Here is a 12039-nt window from a genome sequence, read left to right on the forward strand (position 1 = left end):
GATGTCATTATGAACCTTAAATCAACTTTCTGCTTGCTTGAACATGGTCACCTGGGTACAGGGGGACAAGGACAGGAAGAGGTTGAAGTGCCCGGCCTGTCTCAGTGCCAGAGCTACCTGCCGGGTAAAATTGAGTTGGGAAGCCGGTGATCAATCAAGTGTCCCAACAACATACATTTTTTACATGCTTGTCTGTATTTTCCCATCGTAATGAGTGGATTACCTGTGTTGAAAAATGGAAAGAGGAAAGATAAACCAATCCAGCATTTTAAAGGCGGACAAACTGCCTGACCAAGAAAGAGGATTTTACCGATCAATTTCATTTTGTCCCACTTTAATCAAATGGAAAAATCTGCAAAAGCAACTCAATTGTTCAAACATAAAGGAAATTTGTGCAACGACATTTTATTGTCATTTGTGTAAAATCCTTTTTTGAGTTAAGTGTGATCAAAATGGCAAGGTGTAAGAGAATCGAGAAGTAAAACCAAATCCAGAAGGGGATACATTCGCTCATCAGCCTAGTCTATCCAATGTGGTTTCATCCGAGTAAACAGTCGTGTCGAGGTCACCAGGACTGCTCGGTAATTGAGCCAGTGTGGGCCGCCCTGTCAAGCACATCGGCTAAAAATACATTGCCCACTGTCACTGGGCACCAAATGGGGGGAAAATGATTGTTCCTGCTGTCTAAGTGCAGGACACAACCATCAACAATGACCTTCTTTTTCTTCTCAAAAAGAATATCGAAAAATAACTTTTTCCTCTATGTCTCTTTTGCAACATAAAAACCTCAATGCGTAATGCATTTGTAAATCGGCAAGCAGGGGATTTGCATGCTAAAACACAGGCAGCGATATTAAGCATGTTTTGCCTGTCATGGGCGTGCACTTCGATTAGAACTCACCAAGGCGTTGAAGGGAATAAGGGAAAACACATGCAAGCAGAATAAGAGGGAACGTGTTGAAATATTTGAATGAGGAAAGACACTCCTTGGAACGTGGAAAGGTTATTGATATGTCCTGCAATAATTTCCTGCTCTTTGATATGCAAACGATCTAGTATGAATTTAGAGCAATCCTATCAGACTCATTTCACACTTCTTAGCCCTTGCGTCTCTCTGGAGTCCTCCGCCTCATTAGGCCAATGTTCTCCATTACCAGCATAATTAAAATCTTTAGTAGCTTATCAAATTAAAAATATTTTTGCTGATCGTACTGAGATCTTCACCTCACATTTATTTTCCACAACAGGAATAAATTAAGACTAAGCATTTAGCATACAATGTGTTACAATTTGGTGCTTGAAAGGAGCACTTCTGATATCTATAGAGCTGGTGATGAGAAACGGGGAGGGGGATTTGGAGACTATAACCTCAAGTAGATAAGCATGTGCAAATCATCTTTCATTTAACACTGCTCATTTTGAGAATGGGTTTAATTAATTGTAATGTTGAGTGAGTGGATTTTTTTTTTTTTTTTGCTCAGCACATACTGTATGCAAGGACTTCATTCTGCGTGTGGTTACTTGACTATATTATCAATATGAATAGCCATATTTTTGACACATTTAGCATTTTAGGTTGTTCTGTCTTTATTTAAATACCAGGCATGAAAATGTCTCATCTTTCGGCAAAATTCGCCATTTTGAAGTCAAAAAGGGGTGACCTACATGAATTGTGTAGATCCGAGGAGAACATTTTTAAGGGGGCGGGGGGGTTAATGTCAGCCGCTTGGTATGCAAGCGGGGAAAGTGGCACAAAGTCAAAAAAGCGCTCCAGAGTGGCCAAAACATTGACTTATTTCAACAAAACAATAGAGGGTACACTGTTGTGTCCTGTCTCTTCAATGCCGAGCTTGGCTGCACGTCGGCCGTGAATGAACACCTACAGCGCCGTCACCCAGTTGTAATTTTGGAAGACTATAGGAGACAGTTACAAGCTGGCAGATCTTAAGTCCATCTAACTAACTAACGACGTTTTATTGAAGTTGCTAAGCCTGTCGCGATTTGCAATGAGTCCATATATCGAACGGTAAATAAAAATGAGGGCGTTGATTTTCACAGCTGCGTTTTATCGCCATGCGCGCGCATGCGTGCTGATGGCATATGAGATCCAGTTCCTTTCAAAGATGTTTATTGGTCATCAACACGCTGTAGAATTAAAGTTCAGACATGCAAAATAAGGAAACACATCTATATTAAACACTGTAAAGGTTAGCATTGCTACATTGAGGCTAATGGGGAAAAAGACAACCTACTTTAGACTGAAAAAAACATTGTCAGTCTTCTCCAAAGCGCAAACTTGCGGTTAAAAGGTGACACTTCAGACATGAAAAATCGCTGGTTAACAGCATTTGCAAACGAAAAAAATGAGAAAAAAAGACAAAAAGAGCTTTTTTGCGGAGTGTAAAGCTTACGGGTAGAGGTTTAGCAAACGTACTTCCGGTGGACATTTCAAAATAAAAGCATGTCATGTTCGTCATATATATATAACGATTTCTGGAGTTAATCCCACATACTTCAGAAATCAGATTCTAAACTAATAATAGCTTTAAAATGACACCCTTTATGAAAAATCTGATTGGCAATTAATAATTAATATACTACTATATATATATATATATATATGTATATGTATATGTATATATATATATATATATATATATATATATATATAATAGTATACTATAACATTAGAATATTGATGCTAGATTTTTTTTTTTAAGAATTGTTTTGAATCATGTTGGAAAGGCGAAGTCAGTGTTCTTAATCTGTTTACATTCCATTTTTTGCACTAGTTAATGCTATCAGCATTTGATCTCATTGTTTATTTGTGATTTATTCTTGTTATTTACGTGTTTATTTGTACTTTTATAAAGAATTTAAGTGTTCCAAAATGTTTTTGTGGATTACTTAGCATCATCAAAAATTTGATTTCTAAATTAGTTAAAAAAGGGATTTTTTTTTTCTTCTTTTTTCTAAATTAGTCGACTAATCGTGAAAATAGTCGGCTAACTAATTGGGAGAAAATTAGTCGTTTGGGACAGCCCTAGTTGTACAGTGTACCGGAACATATTTCCTCCACACCCTTCTCACCTTTTTAACCCCTGACCCATTTTCATGCCTGCAATATGATTAGCATTCCGTTTTTATTTCAATACCAAAAGAAAGCCTAGTATTTTTTCTTTCTTTCTTTCTTTTATGTATTTATTTTTCATTAAAAACACTAGTATGCCTTCTAATCCAAACTCCTGACCCCCTGGTTTCCAAGTTTCCTGTCAGTCCAATGCAGAAATACACCACCACACACATAGAGTGTAAATTTGTTGTCATCACACTGTCTTCAAGGGATTTATTTTTTCAAAGACCGATGCTAGCTGCAGTATGCTTGACTTGTTAAATGAGGTTTAAGTCTTCTGTGTCAATTGGAGGCGGTGCAGAGCTTTAAGTATTTTGCACATTAATGCGCTTTTGAGAATATTACCCCAGGGTCCTGTTTCTCAAAGAGGCACGGTGGATGTTTTCTACTGTCGCTGTTGTAAACTTATTGTTGTGTGCGCACTACACAACATGATGGCCATTATTCAGATTTCATGCCTTGTCTGAATGCTAATTATTTTACTCTGGGCATGAAATTTGCGTGAGTACAAGGGATTTGTGTACACAAACATTATCCAGATGACAGGAGAATTGGAGAGGGGATAGAAGTACTTGCTTGAGAGTCTAATTAATACACGGTTTTGTTTACAGACAAATGATTTAATTAAATGGCAAAAAGAGCATTGGATTAGCTGCTAATTGAGTTTATTATCCAATTTGTTTGTTTCAGGCATGATTCCAGCAGAGCTGCAACAGCTATGGAAGGAGGTAACAAATGCCCATGTAAAGGAGGAGCATAACAACAGCAACAACGGCCACCGGGGCCTCGATCTCTCCTCCCCGGCACTGCCAAAGAATCCCCTCCACAACCAGCATACCCCCACCAATGGGCAGTACATGAGTCATAAGAGAGAAATGTAAGCCCCTTTCTTTTTGTCTGCTTCTATGGAAATCATTTATATGCACTAATCAAAGCGGTTTTAAATGGTCTGCCTTCACCAAGATATTTCACTTTAACATAATCATAAATATATTAATTGACCAATAGGTTTAGTGTTTTGTTGTTTACAAATCCAGATTTTTTGTTGTAAACTTAGTGTAATTTTATGGCCGATATCTCACAAGTGAGGACACACTGACATTGTCGGAGAGCTTATGCGATGTACTTTCTACAAATTCTAATGTCCTCATGGGCTTTGGAGTGTTTATAATTAATGTATATTTCATTTAATATTGCAGTAGTGTTCATGAGGAGGTCAAGACTGCCTTGCTGTCATTCATATATTGCGTTTCTTTGAGAACACGACAGCACATTAGTAGTGAATCTATAGCTAAAAACACGCGTCAGAGTACTTTCTTGTTCGTATCATGAGCCTGGTTGACCAAATTGATCAGACTGGGAAAAAAAGCTGCTGATTACTGAGTGTGATCACATTTTCAAAATCAAAATAGATCACCCGTAAATGTTATATGCTTCAAAAGATGTGTTTCTGTCATAGGGAAGGAATTAATTTGGCATCTTACACATTTGCTTGTTTTCTTGCACCAACTCCTGATCTTTGAACTGTTCGTGAGGAGCCCTCAGGCACAATGATCTCATTGCATAACATCTGACTGACTGATCAAAACTAATGTGTCATTAAGAAAGAGATGTTGAAAAAACAACATATTTAACACTATGAGAGACACTACAGAGAACCTTTAGAGGTTAAAAAAATGTTTGTTATGGGTGTGTCAGCGGAGTGAGGGGCTTTTAGCATGTGACACAACGGTATGATTCATCAGTGGTGTATGTTATGTCTTTTCAAGTTTGGCTTTCCATTTAGATAGATACACTCTGTTGTTTTAATAGACATAACATATTTACCATGTTTTCAAAGATCAACAATCCGAACTGCAAAGCTTCATACAGAAGAGAATAATCTTATCACAGACGTTCAATGTTTCATTCAGTGTTAGGGTTTGTACAGTATGTGTTGGGATGCACATGTGTGTGTAGGGACTGATATTGACTCACTCCATCACACATGGTCACAAGTGAGCAAACAAGGTGAACATCAGTAGCAGAAAAACAACGGAACCTTGAAGAAGACATAGCGCTCGAGCTGGCAAGTGCAGACTGTCAGAGATTAAAGAAGATGTCAGCAGCAGTTTAGCACGAAAGCTTAGGTGAAGACAGCGTTCTCAGCTGCTATATTTTCATGCGAGTAATGTTGTCATAGTATATTAGATCTGCTGAAGAAAGCAAACAGGTGACTCTTTGACAGATGTTGGTCATATACAGTAGATAGCAGATACAAATTGAAGTAAATCATTGCTTCAAATAAAGCAAATTAACATGATCAAGAAATATTTAAAAATATATTAGACTTTGTTTAAGAGGTTTTCAAGGGGCAAGCCAACATTTTGCCTTTTATTTATTTCATTTTTTTTTTAATATGAGCCCAAGATTGAAATCCTAGCACTGTAGGCTATGGTGTCAGTTAACTCAAACTAATCTTACAATCCGATGTTGCAAATATTGATTTCCTCAATATTAACGATTCAAGATGTTTAACGCCACTCCCAATTGAAATTTACTGTCACCATAAATATGAGCACCTTAGCTGATGTGCATTTAACCCTTAGATGCATAAGTGGGTCAAAAATGACCCGGTGAGGTTGTTTTCTTGAAATATCTTTGGAATGAAAAATTGTTATTAATTCATATTCCAGGTATTCCTCAAAAAACATGTTTTTGATATAGTGCCATTCAAATTTTCGATGATTTTCTTTTATACATTTTAAAGGGGATGTAGCGCCCTGGGAAAATTTTGATATTCCATCATTTATCCATAAACGCATGCCTTTTGTATTCATATCATGCCACTTCGTGTAATTACACACAAGAAAATGAGAGAAATTTGGCTCGATTGTCAAGCTAAAACGACCGGCGCCCGAGATCTGGCAGATTGTGTGCGTGACGTCACGTCAAGTGAAGAGAGTGCCACCGGCCACTAGGGGGGCAGCGCCTGTCTGCATCAATATAATTCCTTCTAGTGTGGGGAGAATTAGGGGTGTTTTGAGCTGTTTATGCTGATGCATTGTGTTCGTCCTGCACATATTCCAGGTTCCCTCATGAAGAAACACCGCTCGTTGTCAATAAAAGAGAATTCAGAGTTGGCAGTGAGGGCTGTTTCTTCAACAAGAAAAAGGCTCAGTGCTTTAATACTGAATGGCGGCGATGATGGCAGACAATTTCGTTTCTAGTTTCAGCGACGAATCCGACGTAGAAGGACGTAACGAATGTTCATCTAATGGTGACGAGGAGAGTTGCAAAGCTTTAATCGGTGTTATAGGTGACCAATTTGAGCCCAAACGAACGCCAATGCAGCGTAATGAAACGGTCATTGAGGGGAGCAATGACACTGATGAAACATCGGCAGCAGATCGTGTGGGAAACACCAATGATTTGTTTAGCATTTCTTTTTGTGAAGCTGATACACCGTGACTGCAAAATAAAGGAATGCATAGAATAATTATAATTTATTGCGCTATCATAGCTTTTCGCTCTGCCAACAGACACAAATATGAACGGGATCAGAGGATTTGTTCTATATATTTTACGAACGATCATTTATACATGTGTCGAGTCCTGTATCCAAAGGCGTGACATTTTTTTTTATTAATTATAAAAGAGTACTCACTCTGGCCATTTCAAGCTTGGCTGCTCCCTTCTTTGCGTAGCTTTAGCCTCCTTTAGCAGTCATCGTCTCTCTCTTGATATCTCGGGACATTTAGGTGGCTGTGCATCTATGGTCGGCACCGCATCTCCTTTGAGCAGCAATCTTTTAGCAAAACCCGATTTCTCTTGTCCATAGTTCGAGAAGCTTTCAGTTGGAAAATGCGCACCACAGAAAAGCGTGCCGGAGGCTGTGTCTAGAAAATTAGCCCTCTTTGCACGGACGAACTTTACCCATTTTCTGTGTAGTCCAGCTTTTTTTTTCGCGTTCAGGAACTCATGGATACTATATTCCGATAAACAACTATTTGTACACCACATAGCACAGCAGTTTTGAACCATTGTTGTGATGTTTTGGTCAAACAAACCCCAACGTTACTCTCTCGTCGTTAAAAAACAATGGCACCTAGCTCCGCCTCGACTTTCAATCACTTGTCGTGACGTCGCCGCCCCATTCGGCTGTTTCCGGAACACTTTCGGTAGTGTTCGTCATTTTCGATCTATTTTCGATAATTGCTCATTAATGTGATTGATTTTTTTTGTTAACTTTATCAATATTTGTTATCTTGGCGCATAACGGTTCTATTGATGTCTCACACCCCCTTTGCCGAAACATCCCCTTTAAGAAATTGTCATTTTTGTATTACTACCCTAAGCTTCCACAAGTGGGTCAAAAATGATCCACGTGCATTTTCTATGGAGTACAATAGGAAACTTTCATTCTTATCAACTTTTCACAAACACGATTCCGATTTTTTGTCATATCTGTTTTTTTTGGCCTACTTGTTCAGACTGCCTTTGTCCATTGAACCTGTTAAAGTATCACACATCCGCTCTAATTCGCAGTCCGAGATGCGCTGAGCAAACTGGCCCGCATGCGCAGGAGCATTGGAGCAGAGAGAAAACCAAGCATTGTCAGTCTTATCCTTAACCCATTTTATTGTTTTTATGACTGTTGTCAAGCCCGCTCCTTCCTCAAAAGCTTCCTTCGAGCTAGGCGCTAACACTAATGCACAGCTGCACCACTGTCGTAGCACCCGGTCTCTCTCGCTCTTTGCTGATGTTAATTGCTGCATGAATTCCAATTTGGGGGACTTGACAGTTCGGACCGCAGCCACATTCTGGAAAAATGTGGCACGGATGGGATTTTAACCACGATGTAAAGGTGTGCGTCACTACACGTTACTACGTTGGTTGAATGACGCGAGAAAAGTGAGAGACACGGACAAACAGAGACAAGAGAGCAGAGCAGGAGTGGGGAGAAGGGAAGGAAGTTGTGACGCCGTTGTAAACGCGATGCTAGGTGGCTCCAATAATACCTGACTGTAGCCGATAGCCTACAAACTACACCCACATGATGCTACGGTGTGATGCTAGATATCACATGTATATAGAACTAGATGCAAAATGACAGACACAGCAGCGTTAACATATGTATAGAGACCTAGATGCAAACTGAACCTACCTAGCAAACCTAAGTAACTTTTTATCTAAAATACCCCTAAATCTGCAAAATCTTGACTTGAATCTATCTTTGAATTATAAAACAATTTTAAAACTTTCACATGTCAAAAGTAGACGGAAGAGAACTAATGCAATCACGGGAGCAATTTTAACAACTTTAACGGTTGATTCACAACATTAAATGACTTCCAAACATAGCAAAGGTTACTACGGTATGTTTTTTGTTTGTTTGTTTGTTTGTTTTGGAATGCAAAAAAATAACAATAAAAGGTAACAGCAGTTACTTTCCCAAGTAACTAATTTATCTTACATTCAGGTAACTGAGTTACTAACTCAAATACTTTTTTGGGGAGAAGTAATTTGTAACTGTAATTAATTACTTTTTTAAAGTAAGATTAACAAAACTTTATCTGACATTATTATCCTTTGGAATCCCCTCCCCACATTATGTCCCATTGGTTCGAGTACATATAGAGATTGCAATGCCACTCACATTAGATGGCATTTATATTTAATCATGTTTTTTTTTTTTTTTTTTTTTTGTTAAATATTCCCTCTGTTTTTTTTTTCTTTCTCTTTCTTCGCTGTAAACCCTTTTTTGTGGGCGGCAGTCTCTGAGTAAACAGCACAATATAATCAACCACAACAGCAGCACACCAAACTCTGATGTGGCACATTAAAACCTCCAGCCCTTAAAGACACTCAGATTCACCGTTCTCCATGTCTAAGCAGCTGAACAGGACCCTTCAAAAATTAATATAGCCCTCAATCTATCCAACATAAATGATAGCGTAAAACTTTTGGAAATAGTGTAATAATACCTACATGCATATACAGTGGGGAGAACAAGTATTTGATACACAGTCAATGGGAAAACCCATTGGCAGTGTATCAAATACTTGTTCTCCCCACTGTATATTAATTGTCTACAAAACCAGCAGTAGCGTTAGAGTATTTCTTTGCGTGCGTTGGCATGACATATATGTACTTCCTAAGGCGATTAGACCAGAAATATTAATGACATTACATTATAAAGGGAAAGATGATGTGAGAGAGAGGGATCTTTTGTGCTTTGCACATGGTGATAGATATGATTAAATTAAAATGATCTGATACATTATAGTATAGCATAAACGGTAAGACATTGCCTGAACGTGTTTAATTTAAATCTCCATCAAGATTACAAACAGTATTTTATTTTGATAATGCAAACACAACGCATTCTTTTAGAATTACTCGAGGTAAATCTGAGTAAACAACTGCATAATAATCTAAGTCAGTCTGAACAAAATGGCCTAGCTGTAAAGGGAGCGCATCCACTCATCTTGCCGGCGCTGAACTTAATGAACTTTTAATTGATGAGGTTTTGCAAGCCCTTTTGTCAGGCAACAGAAACACGCCTCTCCTCTGATGGACCTATTTTCCCGACTGACTTCAGATTGGTTTACAGCAGGCCCTAAGTACCATGTAGTTAGTTTCATGTGTCATATAAAATCTGGCCAGGCACAACGACGCCTGCAACTAAAACCTTAAGTGCATCCTCAGGAATCACTCATCGGATTTGCACTTCCGTCTTAAGGAAGGAGGAGAAATTCAATCACTGCTGTCTTGACACGCTGAAGCCGCGGCACGTGCTGCTCCTTTGAATTGTCTTGAAGCACACTTGGCAAACAGGCTATGATCAGGGTTCTGTCTCTGAATACCCTGGCTCATAAAATGGGAGGGCTCATTCAACCTGTGCATTAGTATATGTGATTGAAATACCCTTGTGAGTCTGTTAGTTTTTTATTTTATTTTTTATTTACCACTTTGCTTATTTAAAATTAAATGTGTCGGATCTGTTATCTGACAAATTCCCTATACACTTGTAAGAGACTCTCAATACACTTGGCCCATTTTCCTTCCCAACTGTCATCAGTAACCACAGCTTGGGAACCATAGCAAAGCAATTTGTTAAAGACATAAATAATCTTGGCACTGCAATTTCTTCTGTTTCCATTCATACATCGCAATATGACATGTTAAACATTTAGCCGTACAACAAAGACATAGGAATATGGTAGGTGAAGTACTGAGGCCATAACAGTTGAATCGGTCTGATAAAACTGAAAGATCAATGGAATTGTTATGCGAATGATTTTACACAATACATCAAAACTTATAAAAACAGTACTGCGAAGGCTTTATATTCGTCTCTCTCTGTTCCTGCTTATCCAAAAGAACACGATGACATGGTTGTCTGGGTTAAAAACTTCACGTAAAAAATACACATTAAACTACAGTGGTACCTTGACATACAATTCCTTCGACATCCAACGTAAAATTTGACTCGCCATTTGTCTCGACATACAGTGGGGAGAACAAGTATTTGATACACTGCCAATGGGTTTGGCAGTGTATCAAATACTTGTTCTCCCCAATGTATGACTACATGCTCAAAATTCAACGATTTACAACAGTGTCACAATTGTATTGTTTTCTTGCAAGATGGCAGCACAGTGGATTTTCTTGTGAGAGAAATCAACATGGGTCCCAAGAAGGTTAGTGCAGGTGGTGAAAAAGATTAAGAGAAATTAAGATGGAAATGATAGAGCATGGTGTGCATGTCAGTGAACTGGCTCGACAATATGGCTGGAATATGTTTACGATCCTTCTCCTCCGACCTGTTCGCCAGTCTTTCGAAGTTAAGGTGACCGTTATTATTATTATAACATCGGCAAGGAAGTCGCCAGCTTCGTCAGGTTTTTAATTATTTATTTCAAAACTTGTACAACACTACATGGCTACTGTCCGTCGTAGCCGACGCCAGCAACAACTTGAAAAGAGAAAGTAAAAACTCTTCTGCACCTCTCTCACTCTGTTGTCAGTCACACGGTGTTTTCAGGAACAGCATGCAAAACACAACCGCCACATTAGAACCGAATTTGTTAAATAATATTAGTCACTATTATTTTTATTATTATTATTGTTCCGATTTGTATTTATAATTTATTTGTTTTGCTAAGTGTAATTGCTATTTGTAATTTCACCAGCAGTATTTATTAAGAATTTAGCGTAAATTTTTGGGTTGTGGAACAAATTAATCGAATTATAATGTATTCTTGTAGGAAAATATCATTCGACATATGACCATTTCGACTTACAAACCAAGTCCTTGAACCAATTAAATTTGAATTTAGAGGTACTACTGTATTTAGAAGCTGAATCTATAAAAATATTTTTCTTAATTAAAAATTATCTGGGGGGGAAAAAAAAAAGAATGACTGATTGTCCAAAACCGTTGTTAGCACATTGATGAATATCCTCAAACAGCAATGCAATAACTGACAGCCATAAAATGTTCCAATGTCAGTATCAAACAAGATAAATACAATCAAGTTCTATTAGCTATGTAGAGTACAAAGAAAAAAATAGAAGTAATACTATAACTATAGCTCAGATAAACAGAGAACCCTAGAGGAATACTTACAAGTTTATTTGCTCAAGATACCTATATTTTATAACAATTTTCAAGACACATCAAACAATAAATTGTGTCGACTATTGCAATACAATTGCTGTAGGGCCTGTTGTTGTAGAAACCGTCAACTGAGGTGAGAAGCAGTTGCAAAGTGCACCAGTGGGCAAAAAGGAGCACAGGTGGTAGCGATGTAGGCCAGTCCCCCAGGCTGTTGTAGCTGAGAGTTCTGTGTCTTGTATAGTGCTTGTTTCCATATGGCTAACTGTCTTGCTCTCATGGTAGCCTCCCCACTGGACCACTT

The 12039-nt window shown here is 38.2% G+C and overlaps 1 protein-coding gene across 12 annotated transcripts in view; it reads left to right on the top strand.

The window, feature by feature from the left end:
• Nucleotides 1-12039, top strand: part of foxp1b (forkhead box P1b) — a 251941-nt gene that overhangs the window by 209845 nt on the left and 30057 nt on the right. For all 12 annotated transcript variants that reach the window (XR_009064346.1, XM_057845264.1, XM_057845258.1 and 9 more), the window contains one exon: nucleotides 3824-4010. Coding sequence is in view for 11 of the 12 variants with exons in the window: in XM_057845264.1 (XP_057701247.1) it covers nucleotides 3824-4010 (187 nt within the window). In the remaining variant the exon portion in view is untranslated. The remainder of the gene's footprint in view (nucleotides 1-3823; nucleotides 4011-12039) is intronic.

The sequence above is a fragment of the Corythoichthys intestinalis genome, chromosome 9 (genome assembly GCF_030265065.1).
Source record: "Corythoichthys intestinalis isolate RoL2023-P3 chromosome 9, ASM3026506v1, whole genome shotgun sequence".
In the NCBI taxonomy this organism is placed as follows: Eukaryota; Metazoa; Chordata; class Actinopteri; order Syngnathiformes; family Syngnathidae; genus Corythoichthys; species Corythoichthys intestinalis.